We start from the raw sequence: 24,769 nt of genomic DNA, 5'->3' as shown, positions 1-24,769 counted from the left end.
CTCCATCTACTGAGCAGCTGAGGTATTACCTAGGGAAATTACCATTTACTACAGATTTCCTGTTTCCAGTAAATAAAGCAATGATTAATATGACTTCCTGGCTTTCTATATTTGTCAAAAAGATTTTCCATTTAAAGCACATTATAACCAAAACCACTCTGAACCTTGATGGATTGGTCATTATTGTTATATATACTGTTAGATTTTGTGATACTTCTTTAACTCTAACCTACAAATACAAAGCTGCTTTTAGTTTTGATGTACAAAAGTCTGTTGGGAGAGGCTTCCCAACTCAAAATAGACTGTTATAGTTGTCAACACTATTTACCAAAGGTTATCTTTTAGTTTGATCGATTCCCACATTAGAAAACCAGTAGTTCTCATTCATTTGTATCCATTCTATTACTTGCACAGATGCTTTGCTGGATACCTAAGACTAAACACTGCTGTTATATAACCATATAACAACAGAGAAAAAGCAATGCCATAATGACAAACAGATTATTTTAGGTTTACTGAAGTAAACTCTGGCAGAAATAATCTAAAAAAACAGATTGGCTTCTTTTTGCCTGAGGTGAAGTGAGTGGAACAGGTTGTGGGTGTGCTCCCCTTTGGTTAATACATGTTTTAAGCAGGATTTTCAGCTGCAAAGTGAGTTTATAAAATGTTTGTAAACAGTAAGTCCTACAATAGGACATAACAAGGACTGACTGAGACCAAGGTGGTATGGCAATAAGAGACAAAAACAAAATTGCTGTCCATTTTATTTCAAAAAAATGTTGACACTCATTTACAGCAACAGGGATGTATTTGTTTGATCTGCAAGAGTAGGGTAAACATTTTACTGCTGTTGTAAGCATTTTATGGTTGTCGGGTAACGTCCCTTCTCAGATTTGCACGGTGATGGCAAATGTTTGATTACTGAACACCAACTGTGAATGTTGGTTATTAAAGTGTTGTGTATAGTGATGGGAAAGCCGTGCTATTTCGTAGCAAATGCCACACTGCAGAAACTGTAAGTGTAGTCTAACTCTGTGGTTAGGTTTGTTAAAAACTGTTTTCTTTGTAAAACCAGTTCTAAATGCATCGTTAAAATGGTATCGACTCAAAACACTCAAGTACATTCAAAATAGCACCTTTACACTTTGTGTGACAAACATTTTTAGAAAAGAGTACAAAAACACATAAGCTAGATGAAACACTGTTGCTAGCTCAATAGCTACAAGCCGTAATTACAATGTACCATTAACATGGCAGTAGATCCTTATTAACTCAAATGCTCTGTGACAATAGGTTGTTTAAACCAGTGATGTAGTCAAATGACTTAAATAAATTAAAACAATGGGGGAAAACATAGTACAATGTCATAGTAGTGGAAAGATTTGCAGTAGACTCGTATTTCCAAGTGTGGGAGGCAGAAATATTTTTCTATGAGAATAAATCTGTCCCACAATTAGTTACTCAACCATATGAGACATACAAAATTATAGATAAAAACTTCAGTGCTTGGTTGAAATGATACTTTTTTGCATTTTCAGGTAAGAATTAGAAAGATGCACTCTTGGTATTTTTCACCAAATAGGACCTATCATAATCAAATGAACAAAATACTTTGTTCATCCAGCATGTTTGTCAGTTTAAATCTCTTCAATACAAGAGGTTCTGCTCTGTAATCAATTCTTTCTGTAATCGGGTCTTTTTTCCCCCCACTTTTTCCACGATGACACTTCAGTCACAGATCAGGGTAAACATCTTCATGAAATCCACTAACCATGGCCCCCATAGCTTGTACGTTAGAGTTTTTGCGTAGCATAATGTGTCCAAGGCACAGGGGTTTGGGGAATTGCCTTTGTGAGTGAGAGGCATCCAAAGGCCACTGGGGGACAGAGTCATCTGTAAAGCCGCACGTAGGATCAGTAGGGGTACGTTGAGATGGAGATGTAGATAATAAAGATGCTCTGGTAGGTAATGCGGCCCTGCTGTGAGATAGTGGTGGCCTGCACCTTGAGCCGAACTAGTCCTGGTTTGTCCAGAACTCGCAGGGTAAAGATGATCCCCCTGCCAGCCTCGTCTCTGATGCCAAACAGACGGCCCATCGCACCCGTCTCTGATTCTTGCTCAAGAATTGTGAAGGATGTACGCTGTTGCAGGATGCCTGACTCTGAGAAAGCTGACAGTCGTACCACGTTGTGATTGGTTGGAATGCCAGAGGGTAGAGTCAGGAGCTTGTACTGCAGGAGCAGACGAGAGCCTCCAGGGGCGCAGTCCAGAGAGCAGGGCCTGTAGCAGGTCCTTAAAAAGTCGGGAGCAAAGAGAAAACATGTCACTGACACTAGATATGTAGGGTATCTACAACCTAATTATTGTCTTCAAACACTGTACATTATTTATTAATCATGGGGTTTACCCAGGGCTTCCTCCACTCTGGTAGGATGCAGGGCAAGGTGTATCCAGACACTGGTATCCTCCTCGGGTATTAAAACACATCTGATTGTGTCCACACTGGATGCCTTGCTCTACACACTCATCAATGTCTAATGGTACAGAAAAAGGACACGAATTTAGTTATTCAAAGGAAGGGTGTAAGTTATATTGTTATGAAACAGATTAAGGAGACACACCTTTACAGCTTCTACCATTGGGTAAGAGTTGGTATCCTGGGGGACACAGGCATTGAAAGCTTCCAATGGTATTTAGGCACTCATGTTGGCATGGCTTCCTGAGCAGACACTCATCCACATCTGTACAGAAAATAATGCAGAGAAGCAAGAGGAAGATTCAACTGGCTGACAACACCATAAAAAGTGGAGTTGATTTTATGATTTTGAATCCATTTTCAAAGTACTTTTGATTTAAACTTACCAACACATGTGCCATCTCTGTTGGTGTACCCCACAGGACAGCTCTGTCTGGTAATGCGAGATACTCCGTGAGTACGGGAGAGGATTGGCCTCCCGAGGGACGACACCAGCTCTGGGCGGAGTCTTGCCCGGACTCTGGTACCATTGGTGAAGGTCTGCCCTCTCTCCAGCCCCGCACAGGAGCGCCCATCCCCAAGCAGTACGGTACCAGGAGGGCACTGACACCTGAAGCTGCCGGGCACATTGCGGCACTGGTAGGCACAAGGGTTTGGCATCTGCTTACATTCATCAATGTCTGAAAGGTAAAACAAAACCCAACTTACTTCTAATGTGCGCTCCCATTCGAGGGGTGCTAAAGGTTTTTATCAAACAGACAAAAGTGATGTCCTACCCAAACATGGAAGTCCTACTCCCTGAGATCGATAACCTCTGGGACACACACAACCATAACCTCCGATTGTGTTCTGACATATCTGAGTGTAGCGACACATGTGACTTCCATCCTGGCACTCGTCAATATCTGAAAAATATGCAGGTGACAACAGTAGGTTAGCAGTATTTGACATAAAATGTAATTACAAATTAAAAAATGTTGCTGCAATATCATTACAATTAAACGTGACAAAATGATCATTGATAACATAGGAAGTTTCTATCTCATGTAAGTAGTGTGGGTACAATACAGTTTCTACCATAAAAGTTGTTGTATCTCAGTGTCCCTGGGATCTGTGATGTCGTGAGCATTATCCCCTGGTAGCGTCTCCCAAGGCAAATTAGTCCCAGGGGGTGAGGCCAGACGAAAAGTCCTTCACAGCACCCAGATGGGAGGCAACCTCCATCACCTCGCCCAAATTAGGGAAATTAGGGCCTGTGAGAGGAGCTTGCTAGCAAGCATCTGGTGACCAGGCCTTATCCCTTGGGACCTGCTCAAGAACAGTCTGAAGAAATGACATGGAGCTGCCACCATGTAGCCCCAATATCTGCAGGGACAGGCATCAGGGTGGGGTACACTGCAAGCTGAGTGGCAGGCTGGCCGAAGGCCTCACAACACTAGCTCAAGGGACCTCTTTGGTGCCCCCTTGCTGGGGAAAGAACAGGAGTTGGTGCGGAAGGTGAAGCAGTACCAACTCTCTGCTAGTCTTTGAGGTAATTGAGCTCCTCAGTTGCAAGGTGCCGGGAGTTGATGATGTTCGCCCTGAAATGCTGAAGGCTCTGGACATTGTTGGGCAGTTTTAGCTGACACACCCCATCAATGTCACAAAGAGGTTGGTAACAGTGCCAGAATTTGCAGATCAGGGTGATGATTTTTTTTTTTTAGAAAGAAGGATAATTGAGTGTGATCAAATAGAATTGATAATATTGTTTCCAAGGCTGTTATGAGGCATTTGGTTTCCATCCAACTGGAGTGAGAGTTGAAGTCAAGCATGTTTCTGGTGGGTGTTGGCCTCCACCACTGTTGTCCCTCATCATCAACCCTGTTTGTGTTTTCATGGACAGGATATCAAGGCATAGAGGGGTGGAGAATGCCCGATTTGGTGGCATCAGAGTTGCTTCTCTTCTATTTTTACATGATGTTGTTCGTTTGGCTTCATCCGACTGTGACCTTTAGCATGCACCAGGGCGGTTTGCAGCCAAGTGTGAAGAGAATCAATGCGTCCAAGTCTGAGGCCATGGTTCTCTGCCAGAAATTGGTGGAATTCTTACTTCAGGTTGGGAGTTTCTGCCCCTAGTGAAGGACTTTAAGTATCTCAGGAGCTTGGTCATGAGTGAGGTTAGGATGGAGTGGGAGATTGAGCCGATCGGTGTGGCATCAGCAGTAAAACAGGTGTTGTAATGGACTGCTTTGGTGAAGGGAGAGCTGAGCTAGAAGGCAAAGCTTTCGATATATCAGTCCCTCACCTACAGTCATGACCTTTTGGGTAGTGACCAACCAAAAGAATGAGATCGTGGATTCAAGTAGGTGAAAAAATGTCCTCCATTAGGTGGTCAGGCTTAGAGCTAACGAGTAAGGAGGATCTGGAGGAAGCTCAGAGTAGAGCTGCTCCTCTTTTGCATCGGGAAGGAGTCATTTGAGGTGGTCAAGGCATCTGATTATGATGCTTTCTGTGCACCTTCATTTGGAGGTCTTCCAGTCATATACAACATGCTGGAGAGATTGTATATCTCATCTCAATGTCCTTAAGTCATAAATAGGTTGAGGCTGTGTCTTTAAATAAATTAAGTAACGATTTAGGTTTGTTCAAATGCCAAATTCAGCACCGTCTAAATAAAGAAAGTGGATACAAATATAGTATGACAGTAACTAACCCATGCAGGCTCCATTCTCGGCTTTGGTCATTCCAACTGGGCAACTGTCGAAACACTGGTATCCTCCCTCTGTGTTGCGGCACTGCTGGTGAGCTGGGCATACATTTCTCATGCACTCATTTATGTCTGTAAAAGTGAAGTCATCATAATAAAACTGTTACTGACTGTCAATTATCAGTCATAAAATCCCAACAAAAAAGTATTTTCCAAATCAAGTATAGCAAGGCTTAATTCAAACATCAAACAAATTAAGGAATTCAATTTCTAGGACTTCTTTTGAACCTGTGGAAATAGTTAGCTGACTGACCAATGCAGCGATGTCCTGACAGCTGGTATCCAGGGTGGCAGATACAGCGGTAGGAACCCAGAGTATTGAGGCACTGATGCTGGCATGGGGAGACAGCAGACTCCTGGCACTCATCAACATCTGAAAGGCAAATTTGACACATATGGTTTCATCAATCTACATATAAAATATTAAATACTGCATGTTAATAAATTAGCTTCTACTTAAAACGGCAGGTGTAAGTATAATATAACATTTACAGGACGGCCTCCATATGAAATGTCCAGACAGTTTAACAGTAATTAACTGTGACTTGCCTTCACAGCTAGTTCCTGTGATGCTGGGCTTAAATCCTGGTCCACACTTGGCCTGGCAGCGATATGTGCCCACTGTGTTGACACATTGCTGGTTGTAGTGGCACATGCGTGAACCTTGGGAACACTCATCAATATCTGCATGGTATTAAATGAAACAGAAGTATAAGGGCAAACGCTGAGGCAGAGGATTAAATGACTATGATAAGGGCTTTAACAGATTAACTTTGCTCTACTTAAGGTAGGACATTACTATTGTATATAATAATCACAAAACTTCCAGAAGGTTTATTTTTTATCTCACCTTGGCATGTATTGGTATCTGTAGAAATGGTGAAGCCAGAAGGGCAGGCGCAGGAAAAGCCTCCCATGATGTTGTTACATGAATGAGAGCAGGGAGACTGGAGGGCACACTCATCTTCATCTAATAAGAACACATTTTATTATAATAATAAAATGGGTACAGTGACAACTGTTCAAATAAATGCTGCCAAAAGATAAGAGAGGCATAAAAAAGGAAAACAGCATACCAGCACAGTAGGAAGCTGCGTCAAGACTGAAACCTTTAGGGCATGTGTCTTCATAACCATCTGCAAACAGAAACCAGGCGCTGTTAGCTGTTGCAACACTCAGATGTGGTATTTCATGTGATATAGTGATGGTGGAGTTTTACGTCGTTGTAATCTTTTCCCCAGACCTGGTATGAAGAGATTGGCAGTGATATGAAAGTCCAGAGTGAGAGTGAACATGTTGTAGACACTGTTCATCCCCGAGACTTTAAGCAGCTGGAGCAGAGGGCCCTGGCGCTCCTCCTGGCCCTCGTAAATAATGGTGTGATTGCAGCGCAGCACCATGGGGTTTCCTCCTCTCTGATGGGTCTGAGAGGACCACGAGTACAGCTGCCCTTGGCCTGTCTGCACATATGACTCATCGAATTCCTAAAGGGCAGACGCAAAATCAGGTCAGACAAATCTTAAGCAGCATTAAATTCTCTGAAGTTATATATCCTTAAGCCAAGATATGTTCAAGGTCTTTACATACACAGTGTAATGGCAGCAGTAAACACACCTGAAGGCTCAGATGAGATGATGATAATGAAGGAGGAACAAATCCGTTGATTACTATGTCAATTAGTAAAACTCCCTCAGAATCCAGACCTCTCGCAACGTGGGTCAAACGAAGGACCTCCCCTGTTAGAAGAGATTTAAAAAGAACACACAAAAAACAGTCGAAACAGTTAGAACCACAAGAGAGCATCCTGAAACTACTTAGAAGTAATGACCTTCATGTGCAAACTCGTGTCACTGGTAGTGAGTGTTGCCATCTGCTGGCTGTTTTACAGAAGAGCAGGCAATGAGAGAATCTGTTGTCACATGAAATGATTATGATCATAGTTTAGTTAAATTGTGAGTGAATGAATAAGTGTTAACCTATATCAAAAAAGCCCATATGATTTTTTAAGTCCAGTATTTTCCGTCATGCAACAGATCACTCAGCCACTTGCAGATCCCTAAATGTTTCTTTAAATATTGATGACCTTGAATAAATCAAAAGTTTGAAGTACTTGGCTATACCTTCTAACTGCCATTCATACATTAGGAAAAAAAGTCAGGTTACCTGTCTCAAACTCCAGCTGAGACTCCTGTCTGAACTGTCCCTGAGTAAAGGAGAAGCCGTTTTTTGCAGCTCCGTTCTGCAGCACGGTGGTCCAATAGATGGGAGCAAACACAGACACCAGCACCCGCAGCAAGGGACCTATAACAACACAGCATCGGCCTTGGTCTCTTACAGAACCACAAAAAAACAGCACATAAAATCTATACAATACGAATAGATCCATGAAGTCTTCCTCTTTTCCCGTCTTAAAGTCATAAATAGAAAGGAAAATACCTGAGTTTGGCCCTGAATTCAAATCTAAAACCTATTTAGTTAAGTGGTAAATAAACATTAAGTTAACAACAGATCAACAATGAGTTGGAAAACTTTTTTGTTTTTCAGATGATAAATATATAGTGTTTCTGGAAGAAAAAAAAAAAGGCCTTTGTTTTACAGTGGGATTTTCTGTTGCATCCTATTAATATAAATCTGAAGAGTCTTTCTTTAAACTCTCACCTAACCCACACCGTACAAATTTACAAAGGTGACTAAATAAATTATAACTTGCTGAGACTGCTACAAAGATTACATCAACCGATGATATCTTTTGTGTGATCACTCACCCACAGTGGGAGGGATGTTGTCCAGGCGTGCCTGCAGAACGCTGCTGCCATCCTCCATGTTGTCTGTAATGTTGGCCTCCAGGAAGGACACTCCAAACTCTCTCTCATTCACCATCCCGATCAGGCTGCCTCTGGTCTTACGTGGAACTTCACCTTTCACCACCAACCACAACAGACGGAAAGAAAAGTGATGATTTACAAGCACTAATACTGTAATTATCTGTAACAGCCTCGATTGCAACACTGGAGTTGATACATGTGTATTAATGTTGAATTTAAAAACCAGAAAGCTCATTTGGAAAACGTAAGAAATGTAATTTCAAAAGAATATATCTAGAAGCTTATAGTAAAAGCTAGAGGTCAGTCGTACCTGGACACAGACCAGTCTGACATTTCCTGGAGTCGATACTGGGGCCGCTGCATGACCGGCCACCATTAGCTGGTTCTGGGTTGTTGCATAGTCTCATTCGCTCTTGGAAGCCTTGCCCGCAGGTGCTACCACATGGACCCCACTCCTCCCAGTTAGAGTAGCCTCCATTGACTAACACAAAGAGGAAGAGGGGGAGAAGAAAGTGAAGAGTGACATCTACGTCAAACAAACGCAAAATGCATGAATAAAGGGAAACAAACATTTTGAAAAAAAATTCTTAGAAAGCAAAGCCTGGCAGTTTGATAAGTACATGTTGCTAATTTGTTTTTTTATTTCATAACAGGTCAAATGTGTGTAAACATTTGGACAGAACTCACTCTGAACCTTGAGAGTAATGCTCCTCTCTGCTGTCCCAGCCTCACTCTCAGCCACACACTGATACTCCCCTCCATCTGCAGCCTGTAGATCGAGCAGGTTCAGGAGGAGATTTTGACTTGATTAGTGCTCTGAGGAATGGTCATCTTCTGATAGGATCACAAACCTTCAGGACAAAACTGCGCCTTTAAAACACACACAGCTCTTCTTCTAACTTCGTTTGGTGTTTCACGATGGGATTCACTTCGTAAAGAAGTGTGCTAATATTACACAGTTGCTTCGGAGCAACTTGTGCTTGTGTCAATCCAGCTAACATGTCATGGCAATATGGAAGAAGAGGACGACGACTCCACCTTCCCAGCCCAGCAATTAGAGGCCACCGACCTGTACGGGGTCTGTGAACGGGCTGCGGTGAGACTGGGCGTACCGTGGCCGGCAGCCCAGGATGCAGAGGATGCAGAACGGGACTCGTACGATGGTAAAAGGCTTCCACCAGCTTTGCCTCAAGCAAAGCAACTTTTACCAGCAGTCCCTGCTTGCATGAAAGAAATGAGCCGTTACTTCCCACAAAAGGCTGCTCGAAGCTGGAGATGAAGGGGAAGGGTGAGTTGGGGTTGACCGAGCCTCCAGCGGTGGAGCCTTCAGTGGCTTATCACCTTCACCCTAACCACCGTTCAATCTCTGCTTCTTCAAGCATTTCTCTGCCCTGTAACATGGAACGGCTCACAGCATCCATTTTTCAGAGATCGTACAAGTATGCAGCGCAGCCGGTGTGCTCCCTCAACGCTGCCACACTGCTTTCGGCTTATCTGGGTGAGATCCTGGAGGAAATGGGAAAGAAGAAGCGTGCCACCTAGCACAGCGTCTTCCCTCTCCCTCACCTCACGCCCCTCCCTTAAAGAAAATACAAATAAAAAGTGCATTCCTGCTGCCAGGCTTGGGGCCGATGGCAGAATGCTCCCCCAAATTAAACCAAAACAGCTGTCATGTCCTTTTCTCCCCAGAAGGGGGAGCCCACGCTCCTCCGGGGAGAGACCGCTCCTTCCAGGTCAAGGGCGTGACTCCACACAGGTCCACACAGGTGGACCATGGGTCCACTCTGCTCGGTTAGAGCGATTCACAGTTCTCCCTTGGGTTTTGTCCACAATTTTTCAAGCGGAGATTCAGCACGAGTCTTGGAGGAAGAGATCGCATCACTGTTGAGCAAGGACGCAATCAGAATAGTTCAGAGCGAGCAGGCTCATCAGGGCTATAACTCTCGATAATTCCGAAGTAAGTTTTCCAAAGAAAGGCAGCTCATCCCTTCGCTCCATTTTAGATCTTTGTGTGTTGCACAAGCACTTAAGAAAGTACACATTGAGAATGCTGACGCACAGACTGCTCTGCCGCTCGAGTCGTCTGGTCGATTGGTTTGAACCGTTCGATCTCTCGGACGCATATTTCACGTCGACATTTATCCGTCACACAAATTTCTCAGGTTTGCTGTCAAGGGTTACCTTGGCTTAGCTCAGGTGTTGAAGCTGCAGGCAGTGTTTTTTGCTCTCAAACACTTCCTGCCTCCAGTGTCATCATGTTTTGGTGAAAACAGACAACTGGAGTAGCGTACATCAACCGCCAGGTGCGGCACTCGTTCTCTGCAGCTACACAGGTTGGCCCGGGAAATAATTGTGTGGAGCAGTACAAGACTTATGTCCCTCCGAACTAGTCATGTCATGGGGATTCTGAACGTAGGAGCACACCTGCTGTCCAGGGGGAATCCACTGCACGGAGAGTGGCTCTCTGGGCTGAATGCTGCTGGCCTGCCCCCAGAGGTCATTGACACCATTCAGAATGCAAGAGCCTCCTCCACCAGGAGTGGTGTGATGTGAGAGATATTATTCCCTTCCAGTGTTCAGTGGTGGATGTGCTCTGTTTTCTACAGGAAAGGCAAGGCATTTTCCACAATTAAGGTTTATTTGGCGGTAATTTCAGCTCGCCATGTTGGTTTTGGTGACAAACCTCTGGGGCAGCACCCTCTGGTTTGCCGTTTTACGAGAGGTGCACGCCGCAAGCGCCCAGCCTCCAGGCCCCTAGTGCCATTATGGGATCTGTCAATGGTGCTGGACGCCCTCTCCCACCACCCTTTCGAGCCTATGGAGGTGTGAAGTTCTTCTGAATTAAGAGTCTCCTTTTAGCTCTAACCACAGCCAAGCAAGTGAGTGACTTGCAGGCTTTGTCCATCCACCCTTCCTGTTTGCAGTTCTCCCCGGGGCTCACTAAGGTGTGTTTACGGCCCAATCCAGCTTTTGTGCTAGAGGTGAAAACTGATCAGTCGTTTGTTCCCTGGGCCACTCCTCATAAAGGTAAACCACCGTCCCGCCATAGATTATCCCACTGGATTGCGGAGGCCATATCTCTGGCTTGTAGGTGTAAGGGCTCTCGGCCTCCTCTGGGGATGAGAGCCGATTCTACGAGGAGCATGGCCACATCATGGGCCCTGTTCAGGGAAGTGTCAGCGCAGGATATTTGCACGGCTGCGAGCTGGGCCACGCCTCACATGTTTGTGCGTTTTTACAGTCTAAAAATGGCACAGCCTTCACTGGCTCATGCAGTGCTGGATACAGGCACATCAACTCAGATCTAATGGCCCTTCACCTGGGTCGATGCAGTATCGCGGCTTCGGGCCACTAATGTAATCCGGGTGTGGGCTATATCTCCCATAGTGAAACACCGAACGAAGTTAGAAAAAGAACATTGGGTTATTTAACGTAATCCCTGGTTCTTTGATAACAGAGTGAGGTGTTTCACCAACACCTCCCTCCTTGCATAGGCAAGGAAAGAAACCTGCTTCAAATGAGTTGGAAGGGGTAGGTCGGCTGTGATAATCTGAAGAGGACACGGCTCGACCTGTCTGTCACAGACAGACGTGATGTCATTGGAGCTTCCGTAGTTGGTCTCGCTGAGGCGAATCCCAGTGAAACCCCTCACTGTTATCAAACAACCAGGGACTATGTTAAGTAACCCGATGTATTTTCACTGAAGCAAAGCTAACGTTAACGTAAAAACACTGACATTTTCAATGGCGCAGTGGATTTGTATTCCTTTGAATTTTTTGTCATAATAGGTATGATTGGGCCGGTGAGAGGAAATTTAGAGCGCACTGTGGGAAGGACAGCCATCTGTCTGTGAGAAAGTCTCAGCTGCAGGCTGTACAATTATAGCAGCACTTAGAGAGTATAACAAGGTTAGAGGCTTCAGGAGAGAGGGGCAGAGTCTGGGAACATCCAGAGCTCTGTTTATCTCTTCCCTCTGTTGCTAATGCTGTTAGCCTCTCTGATGGAACTGAATCTGATTTGGGTGGAAGCAGGACGCTGCAGGACAGTCACACACTGTTCCTCCACCCAAGGGGACTGTAGATGAAACTTGGATATGATGAATACTGCTCCACTGTCCTCTATAACATCAAACATTTTCTGATGTAGTTTGCTTAAGGAGACTTAATCGTTCAAAGCTGAGTGACTGGGTTGATCAAAGCTTGTCTAGAGACAGGGACAGTGCTGAAAAATGTTGAAGGCAAAGTAAACTTTATATTTACAGTGATGCTGTAAATGACCATGGATCCGTTGTGGAGTGTTTGCATTCGGTGGAAGCGGAGTAAGGGTTTTCCATTATGGAGCCAGCGGAGGACGGGGCTGGGGTCTCCGTGGACTGGACAGTCCAGCATAGCAGTGCTACCCTGGACGACTGTCTGAGACATGTGAGCTTCACCCTTTAACACCGGAGGCTCTGGAGACACACAGCATATATGTATCATATGACATGTATCAGGTTGAATGTAATTATCTCTCAGAAAGTTAAATGGGTGAGAATCCTTCATAAAAAGCTCACCTCTGATACGGACAAATGAGAGTGCTCTGATGGAGCCCACACTGTTTTCTGCTATGCACACGTAGGTCCCGGCATCACTCAAAGTCACATTGTCAATGGTGACGGAGCTCCTGCCGGCCTCGTCTACAGCGACACCTGGAGCATTTTTAATCAGAAGTGTCAGACGAATCAGTACGTGACATGCAGTGGAGATACCACAGTTTTACCCCACAATACTGTCTCACTGTGGGGGCAGTTATGTGCAGCCCTTTATTTAAAAAATGAAAAAGAATACCTGCATAGGGGCTGTTGTTGACAGTCCAGGAGATGATAGGAGAAGGCGTTCCCTGAGCGTGGCAGGACAAGGCCAGACTCTGCCCTTTGTTCAGGGTTACATCACCTGGCAGCTCCTTGAAGGCAGGCCTCATGTTGATGGCCAGGCGGATGTCTTGTCTCACAGAGCCTGCTGCGTTGGTGGCCACACATGTGAACACACCGGCATCACCTGGCTGTATGAGGAAAGCTGTCAGAACAGATTCTTATACCCAGAACTAGAGAGAAATGTGGTAAAGTGAAGACCGTGGATGACAGGCTAACCTCAGCCCTCTCGATAATCAGCTCTCCTGATCGCAGGACGGTGAACTTGCCGGAGAGGTTGGGCACGATGGCACCGTCCTTCTCCCATGACACTCTGGGTTCTGGTGAACCCTGAGCAGCACAGGGCAGCAGCGCCTGAAACCCTTGAATGACTGACAGTTCTGTCTGCGCAGGAGGAATCATGGGAGGGACTGAAAGGAAACAAGGAAACATCATCATTGACATAACCATGTTTTAGTCCCTGCACAATGTGAGATGTATTAGCAAAAAGTCTTCCCTCACCTTGAATAAGCAGCCTCATATCGTGGCTTGCTCTGCCGGCAAGGTTCTTGGCAGTGCACGTATAAAGGCCTGCGTCACTGCGCTGGGTTGAAGTAATGGCCAGAGTTCCATTAGCGAAGGCGCGTTTATGAGCACCATCAACGACAGGCCTCCTCTCTTTGTACCAAGTGACTTCAGGTTGAGGCTGCCCATCAGCTACACACTCCAGACTGACTGGCTGGCCTAACACAGCGGTGTACTCAACACGAGGGACACTCAGCACGGGTGGAACTGGAGAGACGTGTGGAGAGCAGATAATCATTTATTTACCCAAATACAGTTTTTGGAATCAGGAGTAACTAGGCGCAACACTAGCAAACTGAGTGTCACAGTTTGGCTACAAGGAGAGATCATTATGTTCCCCCTATCTGTGAGATCAGAAGTCCACATTACCTCGAAGGACTAGTTTGGTCCTGCCCACAGCGACACCAGCCTCATTCTTTGCCAGGCACTGGTAGGTCCCCGCATCCCCGAGTGTCACACGGGAGAACTTCAGAGCTCCGTTTGAGAGCACAGCCAGCCGGTGACCTGTAATAGTCACATGAGGCTGAGCATGAAAATCAGTGTCCAATGTAACCCGGTAAGACCTGAGGGGTTAGAGCTCATTGTATGTCAGCATTGCTGTTTAATTCATTATTGAATTATTGGTCATTTATTATATTTATAGAAAGTTAATGGAGGAAAAACATTTTGGATTCAACTTCATTGTGGCAGCATCTATCATACAGAAAAACATTGTGTTTATAAGGTGAATGGGTGCTTGTACTGTATACCTGGTGCTATGGGAACTCCCTCTCTTTGCCAGGTGATTGACGGTCTGGGTAACCCTTGAGCCTCACAGGGAAGAACAGTCCCGTGATGCAACACTACTTGCACTTCCTCTGCCATTGGCCTAATCTCTGGCGGCTCTGAGTGCATCAAAGAATAAAACCCATTGTCATACAGGTTCATTTGTTTCATCGTGAGCATTCAGGTGACCTGCAGCCAGCCCATTACAGCCTACCTTGCACTGTGAGAGACATGTGTTTGTGAGCCACTCCAGCTGGGTTGCGAGCTGAGCATGTGTACCTGCCAGCGTGACTTGGCACAGCTGCAGTTATCTCCAACACTCCTGAAAAAATAAATAAAAAGCTAATTACACAAAAAAGTACATACAGGATATAGTCACATTTGTTGAGCAAAAATCTATTTCTTTCTCTTTCATTCTAGTTACAGAGGACAATGATTTCTAATGATGAAAAAAAGAGCCATAAAACCAGGATATTAGGAATTTTTTCTTACCGGTGGGAAGGACCCGATAACTTCCTCCTTTGGAGCTCAGTTTGACTCCGCCCTTCGTCCAAGTGACAGTAGGCTGCGGGCGTCCTTGTACGTGACAAGGCAACACAACAGGAGACAGTTTCACAGCTTTAACTGCTGTGACATCATCTTCGATAGATGGTGGGGCTGCAGAAGAAAAGAGCAAACTCATGAGTTCAATCATCTGGAAAAACAATCTGCTCATTGCACAAAACTCTAAATCAATACCTTGCAGGATGACCTCGATGACCCGGCGCTCCTCTCCTACATCATTGACTGCAGTGCACTCAAAGTAACCTTCATCCTCATTGGCTGGGGATAAAAGAACCAGAGACCCAGAGGACAGCAACCTGGACAAATAAGCAAAAGTACATCCGCTTTTAAATGTTTGTAGCTGTGTGGGTTGTGCTCCATACAGATCATGTATTCACAGACAATACAGCCAGCTTTTGTCTTTACCTATATGCACCAGGCTGTTGGCTGATATCAAGCGGAGTGCCGTTCCTCTTCCAGGATATTTTAGGTGGAGGTATCCCGGTAGTCTCGCAGCTCAGCACGGCTCTGATGCCGGTGGTTACGGTCACATTGAATGGACCCGTACTGATTGAAGGACCCACTAGGAAGAGACAGAACAGCTTAATTTGAACAGAAATGCTGACCACAGTAGTGTGTTAAAGCACAACTAATTTTGCTCAAATTAAAATGGAGACAGGTCATCAGGAGTGCCATCGTTTGGTGCTATACAGTATGAAATTACGGAGAAAACACATGCAGATTCATAAAGTAACTACATGCCACACTTACCAAATACACGCAGATCCATCCCCCGGTGATCTGAGCCAGCCTGGTTGGATACTGTGCAGTAGTAGCGACCAGCGTCTTTCAACTGAGCCCTGTGTATTCGTAAGGAGCCCTCTGATAACACGGTGTACCTGGAACAAGTTAAAATATCAGTGAATGGCTCCACTGTACATACAACAGTGTGAAACTCTGTCTGTGTTTGATATATTCAATCAAGTGTAAAGTATAATATGATAGAAGCCTTAAAGTTAAAGTGGGACGTACTTATTGTTGTCTTGAGGGACGGGGAAGCCGTCTTTCCTCCACACGACCGCAGTTGAGGAGCCTTCTTCAACCTCACAGGGTAAGACTGCATCCTGGCCGATATGCACTGTCACCACTGAACTGCTCTCTTTTATTACTGGTGGTACTGGAAGTAAAAAAAAAAAAAAATCCTTGTGGTGACTTGGGTTTAGTAAAACTATATATTTAAACCTCCAACAAGCATTTTTTTTCTTAAGCCTTTTAGAAAGAAAAAGATCAGCATTAATACGGTTCATATTCAGTCTCACTACAAACACAAACATTTACATAATTATTATTTTTTTTAAATATTTAAAAAAAATATTCTGCCAGTTATGATTTCATCTGATCAAACAGACTTATTAAGAACAGTTAAGGAGCGGTTTATTTCATGTTAGACTCCTGCTGAATGTCAACTCTTTGTCTGACACCTCAGAGATAGTCGTCTCACTTTGCACTGCTTTCTATAACTTCCCTTTAAGATGATGACATGTTATTATAGGCACCTGATTCTTTAACCAGCCTCCCAAAACTTCAGAATGTACTTTGAATTTGTTCCAGCTACAAAGTGAACCCTTAAAAAAATGACTTGATGCTATTTGGACATTGGACAAGGGGACTTTCTATTTCAGCTCCCTTTAAGAGTCGTCCAAAAAATGTAAATATTTAGGGATCTGAATCACATGCAGTCCCACTGAACTGTGCCAAGCTAACAATCATCTCCTCTATTCTTAGTCAATACAAGACATGGAGTTCAGGTAGTGCTGCCTTTCTCTTTGGGTGGAACGATAAACACTGTTAAAGCATTTGATTAAACAGACATTGTAAAAGAGGAAGTATGACACCTCCAAACTTTTTATACCATAAATAGGCTTCTGATATCAGGGCATTTATTGGCCAAAATTTGATCACATTACACTCATGTAGGTAACCGAAGACTCCACTGATATATTTCCCTCGTGTTGCTGCTATGCTCCAAATTACTCCGAGCAGAGCCCACACATGCAGCTAAACCTCAAACCCACTCGTTTTGCATTCAGTTGAAATATGTCATCAGTTCAGACGTCATTTCACGCTTCATGGTTTATATATAGACATTGTGCGTTTACTCCTTCAATAATGGATGAGGCCTTTAGCCTTTGTTCAAAATGAATCAAAACTACTGTTTGGAGTTTGAGTTAAGGGGGTCGTGCTAAAGTCGGCTAGAAAAGATTTTATTCAGATTTTACACTGCCTAGCAACCATTTTCAACCTGTTTTTAAATATGGCAGCAGGTAAACTAGACTTGAGTTCATTTTCATATAGTTACCTCTAGTTTTTACTTCATTTTGGCTTATTTTTATTTTTTATTGTTTCTGCAACAATGTTTTTTTTTCTTTTCTATTGCTGCATGTTTCAGTGTCTGGCTGACATGTTTCTCGGGGGACAAAAAAAAGAGGGGAAAAAATGGTTTCATATGTCTATATAGGTTGTTCAGGTATTTATCAAAAAATGGTTACAAATAAATTGAATTTCAGTACTGACAGGCAGACTTACAGAGAATCTCCACTGTGAAAAAGAGACTGTTGCTTCCAGCCATGTTGGTAACCACACAGCTGTAGTGGCCGCTGTCCTCAGATCTGACTTCCTGTATCTCGAGGTACTGACCTCCTGCCAGCCGCTGGATACGACCACCCAGCTGATGGAACAGGAGAAGAAACCGAACGTGTGAGTCAGAGGAGTTGCATATAATTCAATGGTAATAGATCATTGTTTTTCAGACTGTGTACCTGCAGTTTGGCCTCATCTTTGTACCACTCTATGTCAGGAGGGGGGTCACTGTCAGCCAGGCACTCCAAGGTCAGGTGTCCACTGACAGGCACCATTACTGTCCTCACGTCACCAGAACCCAGGAGCGTTGGTGGGACTGAAACACAAACAGTGATTGTTAAGCTATTGGTCTTGCTGAGGTGAATCACAAAAAACATCGTGTTGACACTTTAGCACCCGGATTTATTTATGTGACTAAAAGTCCCTTTTTGCCAAATGTGGTCCTTTTAAACAAAGACGAGGTTGGTAATAACATGAGGCCAATGTGGAAGAGATAAAGTCAGAATGTAGATCATCATATAAAAATCATGTGTTTGCAATAAACAGAACACATGTTTAGCTTTCCACACAGAACGCCACATTCATAAAGAAGGACGTGCTGTCAACGTGTGTGTTTCACCACAAAGTAGTTTTATGAGTCAGCTGAGCTGGGTATGACATTATGCAAAGAGGATGATGTCATGGAGCATTAATCTCAGCAGTTTCACAGGTTTTAACAGCATTCTGTATGATTACCTTCATGGAAGCATCATTTTATTTTTTAGCATGAATATGAATACTGCACTGTGTATCATAAATCAAATGTCATCAATTGAAATTGTTTGCACTGCATATACTGTACATTGTACTGCATGCATAACAGCCCACACAAAATAAATAATGTGCAAGTCTGTTTTTACTTTTGCAAAAACACAGATTCATTTTTCTCCTGAATGCACACAGAGCTTTATTCATCAGGCCGTAAGTGCAAGTAGATGAGGAAGTTAAAGGAGACTTTAAATATTTCTTCCATGTTGAACAATATGCACAAACAGCTTGTGTCACCTTGGACTCGGACCCAGTGGTTTTTTCCATCCTCTCCAGCGAGGCTGCTGGCCAAGCAGGTGTACAGACCTGCATCCTCGACCTTTAAACAGACACAATTCATCAGCTTTAGTGCTTCTTGCATAACAATGCTGCATATTTCCCTAGATTGATGCTGTTAGAGAAATTCAGACTCTTAGTTGTTTGTTTGGCCATCTAAAGTTTGTGTTTTGAGATAAAAGCTGATGTTTTTTTTGCACCTATTTCTTTTATTATCTACGATGTACACAGAAGTTAACAATCTATTTAGAGATATAAAAAGACTGAACATGTTAAATCTCCAAAAGCATATTAAGTAATAATTTTTTTTTAACAGGATCAACTTTTTCCCAAAACTCTGCAGAAGTAATTTTTTTTTCTTCATAATGCCATGCACGTGCTCTCAAAGTCGGTCTGTACTTTACCTGAACTCTGCTAATCCTGACGAAGTGTCCATCCTGCTGAACAATGTCAGTTCCTACCAAGGGGCGACCATCCTTGAGCCAGCTGAGAGTGGGGGGTGGAACTCCCACAGCGGAGCACTCCAGCTCAAGTGTGCTGTTCAGGGCAATGGTCAGCTCTTCTGGAGAGCTGGAGATGGATATTTTTGGAGGTTCTGGATAAGAAAGAGGAATGTTTTTGAAGGAGTTCACACCATGACTGAAACTTAGAAATTTATGAAATACACAAATAGTTTTGGCATTACCGAGCACAGTGAGGTTAAAGCTCTTCGTGCTGCTTCCAGCCTGGTTACTCGCCACGCAGCTGTAGAGGCCTCCGTCTGAGGGCGCCACATCAGGCAGCTGCAGCCGCGTCTCCTGTCCGTCCAGCAGCAGGTTGCGGTGAAGGGACAGTGGCTGTCCGTCCTTCATCCAAGTCAGTGTGGGAGGGGGGACGCCGCGCGCTTCACAGGTTAACGTCACCAGGGAGCCCTGGACGACTGTAACGGGTTCCACTGGTTCAACATGATCCACACCAGGGGGCACTGCGGACCGTAAACACACTCGTCAGATCTGAATATTACATATCATCTCCAGGGAAAATCAGTAGGTGCCATGTTATGATTGTACCTTGGACTTGGACATCGTAACTGAGCTCAGCCAGACCAGCTCGACTACGGGCCACGCATGTGTAAACTCCAGAGTCAGACAGCTGCACAGGAGAAATCCTGTTTCACACAGAGAGAGAACATTGAGAATGACTTCACCTATAAACATGTAATCTCTTTAGAAATTATATGTTATTATCTAAACTGACCTCAGCTTCGAGTCACCAGAGAGGAGGCGTGTGCGGGGCGAGAGGAGGAGCGGACGCCCGTTCTTCAGCCAGCTGATCTGAGGTGCAGGGTTTCCTGCTGCCACACACTCCAGCGTCACGGCGCTGTCCTGCGTGACCTGCACCTCTCTGGGGACGGTGGTCTCCCCGGAGATGGACGGTGGAACTGTGACAAACCAAACCAGTGTCAGTAAATCACTCAGAAACCTGAACTCTGACAGAGATAAGCAGATGAAACGTTTAGACTGACCTAGTACAAAGAGTGTGTAGATTTTGCTCTCCTGGCCAGCTGGACTGACAGCCAAGCAGGTGTATGTCCCAGAATGCTCAGGGCTCAGCCTCAGTAAGGTCAGTGTGCTGCCATCAGGGGTCAAACTGCCAGGTAAAAACACACTTTATATTTTCACATCCATGTTCCTGTCTGAACCAGCATATATCATTTGTCCACCCGACCTCTGAATCTCTGTATTATTTTCTCATCATCATTATCATCCCACGAGTTTCTCACAGTCACTCACAGATACACACACACACACACACACACACACACACACACACACACACACACACACACACACACACACACACACACACACACACACACACACACACACACACACACACACACACACACACACACACACACACACACACACACACACACACACACACACACAGAGTCATTTGCTTTCTCTGGCTGATGCACTTGTAATGACCATATAAGCTGGTGAACAGCTGTAAAACAGCTGCTCTGACTGCTCTTCATGATGAAATCGGGCAAGAGATGATAAACCATTCGTCTTTCCGCACATCGTTCGCTCGTGCACATTATCTTCAATGATGATGATTAATATTGTTATTTCCCAAACCTTTAGGGAATGGTGGTGATCGATTCTTACACCGCATGTAAAGCAAACTGAGCTGCTTACAATAACAAAAGGTGCTAAGTAGAGTTTATTATGATTATGATTATTATGATTACTTCATACAGTGGAGGACTGTGAAGGACTTACGCAATGTGACGGGTGTCTGATCCCTCTAAAGTCACTCCGTCTTTCAGCCAGCTGAGGCGGGGGGTGGGGATTCCATTTGCTCTGCACTCCAGGGTCAGCTCCTCTCCCATGGGCGCACTCACATCAGACGGGTGGTCAGAGTCCAGGATGGTGGGCGATACTGAGCAGGACAAAGACTTAGACTCTCATAGAAGATATTGTATGTAAAAATTTTCAGGATGTGTAAGGAAAAGTCTTTACCCTGCACCGTGAGTGTGTAGTCTTTCTGCGTTTGCCCCTCGCTGTTCTTGGCCACGCAGGTGTATTTCCCAGCATGAGACAGACTGAGAGACCCCAGCTCCAGCCGGTTCCCTCGAACGGACCACTGCCACTGCAGACTGCTCTCTGCACAGCAAACACATCCATTTAGTTCTGCTGTCACACATGACAATTCTTTGCATTTCTAATTTCCTGCCTCACGCTTACCAATAGGGGTTCCATCTTTGAGCCAAGTGATGCTGGGGACAGGCACCCCAGTGGCCTCACACAACAGGGCCACATGGGAGCCTAGTGTGTAGTTTAAGGACTCCCCGAGGGGCCCATCAAGGACAGGTGGAACTGTGGAAACATTTAAAAAACATTTAAAAAATGCTGACAACTCCCTTTAAAGATAGTTTTCTGAAGTGTTAATTTGCACACAATGCAGATGTATTGTTACCATGAACAGTCAGCCTGAATGTCCTGTCCACATGTCCGGCCACATTGGACACTTTGCAGGTGTAGGTGCCACCATCTGCCATCTACAGAAGGAATCATTAAAAAAATTATCTTAGAGTAGGGTTAGAATATTCACAGTCAAAAAAAGTACAAATGCTGCATCTTGTCACACATGCAGTGAAAGTTGAATATGTGTACCGCAGACATCGGCTACTGTAAATCAGTATGAGCTCTGTCAAAAGCCACTTAAAATCCTTAACAGCCTTTGGTAATGTTTTGTTTGCAGTCTTCAAAAGTGTATGACATCAAGAAAACATTTTTCTGACCTGAACTCCTACGATCTCCATCTGGTAACGATCCATCTTCAGCCCGTTCCCTGCAGCCAGTTGCAGCCCGTTCTTGTACCACGTGACCTCAGGCTCAGGAACACCGTGAGCTTCACACCGCAAGGTGACCGAGGAGCCGACCTGAGGGGTCACCGAGTCGGACTCGGTATCATGTCGGGGCTTCAGGGTGGGCAGGACTGTTGGTTTGCACATGCAGAGAGGACACGATATCAGTTGGTATGATTTACTCCTGAACTGTCCTCAGTCACAGCTGGCTTGACGTAAACATTTGTTTTGTGATTTGATCATCTGTATATGGAGCTGAATTGTGCAGATGGGTCACCATGTGTTTGCTCACCATAAACACTGAGGAGAATACTCTTCTGGTCCTGCCCTGCTGAATTGGTGGCTGTGCACACATATTGGCCGGCATCCTCCTGCCTCGCTCGTGGCAACTGTAGCATCTGGCCGCCTGTAATACACGCATCAAAGAATGATGTGAAATGTAATATAAGGGCCAGAATTTGATTCCAACAGAGGAAATGCTCCTGATGTGAAAATTTGTCGGGTACTGTATGAAGCCGAGGGCAGACCTGGCAGAATTTGAATGCCGGTGCTGAAGTGGAGGACCTGTCCGTCTCTGGTCCAGGTGATCTCTGGGGAAGGGTACGACTGGACGTCACACAGCAATGATACCATGTGGCCCTCGATCACGCTAACCTCCTCCTCCTTAGGGCCGAGTATTTTGGGAGGCACTAGAAAGAGAAAAACAGTTGGAGAAAGCACGAGACAGCACATCTGTTGTCATAAAAGAACATCTTAGCATCTATTATATCATAAGATAGACGGGAACACTTTGGGTGATGGACTTTATTTACCTTGCACTGTCAGACTGAAGAGCTTCTCAACTGTTCCAACTTTGTTCTCAGCCACACACAAATACCCGGCCATGTCTGACACCTGGACACTGAGGAGCTGAAAGTTAGAACACAAGTGTTATTCCTCAGTACAAAATGTCCCAGCTGGACGTGGCTACATGCTGGTAATCATCCTCAAGTCTGCAAAGAAACTAACTTGCAGTTGTGTCCCATCCTTGCTGATGTGGTGCTGTGAGTCGGTGTGCACCGGCTGCCCGTCTCTCAGCCAGGACACGACCGGAGCTGGGTGTCCGCTCACGTCACAGTGCAGGACCACGGTGCTGTTCACCATCGCTCCCATCTCCTCCATAAACTCCTCCGATGCCCCCGTAATAACAGGAGGGACTAAAGCGGTCAGACACAGCAAATATTATTGTGTATCATTGCCAAAAACATACATTTGAATTACAACTAAATAAAACACGTGCATTCGCTCACCGAGAATCTCCAGTTCAAAGTGCATGCGGTCCTCCCCGGCTTCATTGACAGCCTGGCAGGTGTACTTTCCAGCGTCCTCCTTCTGCACTCTGGAAATTTGTAGCACCTGTCCACCTAAAAAGACAAACCCATCCATACAAGAGCAGATTTATCCATACATATGAAGGCCCACTTGTACATAACAACCACAGTACTTGTTTTAGGTCTGACAGGAAGTAGTGCCCGCTGACCTGGAAGTAGCACCACTCCGTCAGCAGAGGTGAGTTTCCGGCCATCTCTATACCAGCTGAGCTTGGGTGGGGGAATGGCATTACTCTCACAGGACAGGCTGATTGGATGGCCGATGACGACCTCACGCTTCTCTACCATGTCGTCATTGTCATCATCATCCTCATGTCCCAGACCCCAGGCTGCCTCTCTGTTCGTCACCCGGTGGAAGATCGGAGGAACTGGCAAGACAACAGCACATTTGAGTCGGGTCACTTTCTATTCATTCAAACTGATTTTTATAAAGTCTTCAGAAAAGTCTGACATCAAATCTGTCCTGCCTGTGGTACTGAACTGAACACACCTTGAATGGTGACATGAAAGTCTCTCTTGTCCTCTCCTGCAGAGTTGTTGACCACACAGGTGTATTGCCCCTCATGGGACAGCATGGCGTTCTCGATGTGGAGGAAGTGGCCGCTCTCCTGAACACCTGCGTGGAAGTTTCCTGTCAGCAACTGAACACAAAGAAAATCCGTCAGATGACATAGTCAAGCTGAAATATTGCTCGTAGGAGTGTGTTTTGGTACAAGTACCACAATGTTATTAAAGTGCTTCTTTGAGTTTGGTGGGGAGCTGTTAATATTTTCCTGCGTCTTTTCAAACATTTGTTTGGGTATCAGTATCAGAGCTGGGTTAGACAAGTTAAATCACACAGTACAAAGTAACAAAAGATTCAGCAGATGTTTAAGTGTTTGACTTTTGAAACACAATTTGCCTGTAGTGTTTTACAAAAAATAAAAAAATAAAAAATACCTTCGCTTAGAAAAAAAATAAATGTTACATAAATATGGAGACTGTGCAAAATTCAGACACAAACTGAGCAGCAAAACATCAAGCTGCATGTAGAGTAAGAAGAAAAAAGACACACTGTTATTTTATGTCTTGATGTTTAATCACTGGAATCTTCTTGTACGTCTCCACTATAATTAAGTTGCTTACTCATCACACTGGGGAGTGGAGGTGGCTTATGCAAAAGGATCTACACTCTGGTGAGGTTGTAATTCATACTGGTTCCCAGTAGAGGCTGATCAAGGTTTAGAGCTTCCTTCATTAAAATCACCTCATAGGTTTTTAGTTTTAAGAGGCGTGCAGCTTTTAAAGGACGACACACCAACCTGTCCATCTTTGAACCAGTGAACTGTGGGCTCAGGGAAACCTTTGGCCAGGCAGGACAGAGTTAAACTCCCATTGATCCGCAACTTCTCTTCCTGCCCACCAAACGTTAAAGACGTGGAGTCTCCTTCTATCTGTGGCGGGACTGATGAGAGAAGAAAAAAAAGACAAACATGAACAGAAGAATTCTGTCT

At 44.7% G+C, this 24,769-nt stretch overlaps 1 protein-coding gene across 1 annotated transcript in view; it reads right to left on the bottom strand.

Annotated features, from left to right (window-relative positions):
• Nucleotides 1-767: 767 nt before the first annotated feature.
• The window catches only part of hmcn2 (hemicentin 2), a 49,179-nt gene continuing 25,177 nt past the window's right edge, over nt 768-24,769 (bottom strand). Inside the window, exons 32-81 of the mRNA XM_069706763.1 lie at nt 24,578-24,720; nt 23,767-23,917; nt 23,426-23,644; nt 23,196-23,309; nt 22,915-23,102; nt 22,719-22,815; nt 22,434-22,595; nt 22,199-22,312; nt 21,841-22,037; nt 21,516-21,597; nt 21,284-21,415; nt 21,059-21,202; nt 20,819-20,978; nt 20,056-20,180; nt 19,788-19,971; nt 19,601-19,698; nt 19,237-19,515; nt 18,956-19,146; nt 18,513-18,594; nt 17,648-17,784; nt 17,415-17,556; nt 15,861-16,005; nt 15,600-15,727; nt 15,255-15,411; nt 15,024-15,145; nt 14,778-14,942; nt 14,500-14,607; nt 14,270-14,404; nt 13,890-14,024; nt 13,458-13,727; nt 13,176-13,366; nt 12,874-13,087; nt 12,600-12,734; nt 12,307-12,497; nt 8,735-8,816; nt 8,358-8,528; nt 7,988-8,140; nt 7,386-7,523; nt 6,837-6,958; nt 6,466-6,706; nt 6,299-6,358; nt 6,073-6,192; nt 5,772-5,906; nt 5,476-5,595; nt 5,169-5,294; nt 3,253-3,381; nt 2,863-3,156; nt 2,622-2,741; nt 2,408-2,534; nt 768-2,292 (exon numbers count right to left, since the gene is read on the bottom strand). Of these exons, the coding sequence (XP_069562864.1) occupies nt 1,914-2,292; nt 2,408-2,534; nt 2,622-2,741; nt 2,863-3,156; nt 3,253-3,381; nt 5,169-5,294; nt 5,476-5,595; nt 5,772-5,906; nt 6,073-6,192; nt 6,299-6,358; nt 6,466-6,706; nt 6,837-6,958; nt 7,386-7,523; nt 7,988-8,140; nt 8,358-8,528; nt 8,735-8,816; nt 12,307-12,497; nt 12,600-12,734; nt 12,874-13,087; nt 13,176-13,366; nt 13,458-13,727; nt 13,890-14,024; nt 14,270-14,404; nt 14,500-14,607; nt 14,778-14,942; nt 15,024-15,145; nt 15,255-15,411; nt 15,600-15,727; nt 15,861-16,005; nt 17,415-17,556; nt 17,648-17,784; nt 18,513-18,594; nt 18,956-19,146; nt 19,237-19,515; nt 19,601-19,698; nt 19,788-19,971; nt 20,056-20,180; nt 20,819-20,978; nt 21,059-21,202; nt 21,284-21,415; nt 21,516-21,597; nt 21,841-22,037; nt 22,199-22,312; nt 22,434-22,595; nt 22,719-22,815; nt 22,915-23,102; nt 23,196-23,309; nt 23,426-23,644; nt 23,767-23,917; nt 24,578-24,720 (7,754 nt within the window). The 3' untranslated portion in view covers nt 768-1,913. The remainder of the gene's footprint in view (nt 2,293-2,407; nt 2,535-2,621; nt 2,742-2,862; nt 3,157-3,252; nt 3,382-5,168; nt 5,295-5,475; nt 5,596-5,771; nt 5,907-6,072; nt 6,193-6,298; nt 6,359-6,465; nt 6,707-6,836; nt 6,959-7,385; nt 7,524-7,987; nt 8,141-8,357; nt 8,529-8,734; nt 8,817-12,306; nt 12,498-12,599; nt 12,735-12,873; nt 13,088-13,175; nt 13,367-13,457; nt 13,728-13,889; nt 14,025-14,269; nt 14,405-14,499; nt 14,608-14,777; nt 14,943-15,023; nt 15,146-15,254; nt 15,412-15,599; nt 15,728-15,860; nt 16,006-17,414; nt 17,557-17,647; nt 17,785-18,512; nt 18,595-18,955; nt 19,147-19,236; nt 19,516-19,600; nt 19,699-19,787; nt 19,972-20,055; nt 20,181-20,818; nt 20,979-21,058; nt 21,203-21,283; nt 21,416-21,515; nt 21,598-21,840; nt 22,038-22,198; nt 22,313-22,433; nt 22,596-22,718; nt 22,816-22,914; nt 23,103-23,195; nt 23,310-23,425; nt 23,645-23,766; nt 23,918-24,577; nt 24,721-24,769) is intronic.

The sequence above is a fragment of the Brachyistius frenatus genome, unplaced genomic scaffold (assembly GCF_029030835.1).
Source record: "Brachyistius frenatus isolate BFR_SWC_R1_liver_20210118 unplaced genomic scaffold, ASM2903083v1 Contig_64, whole genome shotgun sequence".
NCBI lineage: Eukaryota > Metazoa > Chordata > Actinopteri > Embiotocidae > Brachyistius > Brachyistius frenatus.
Note: the sequence above shows the minus strand (reverse complement) of the source record. Positions and strands in the feature narration are given on the sequence as shown.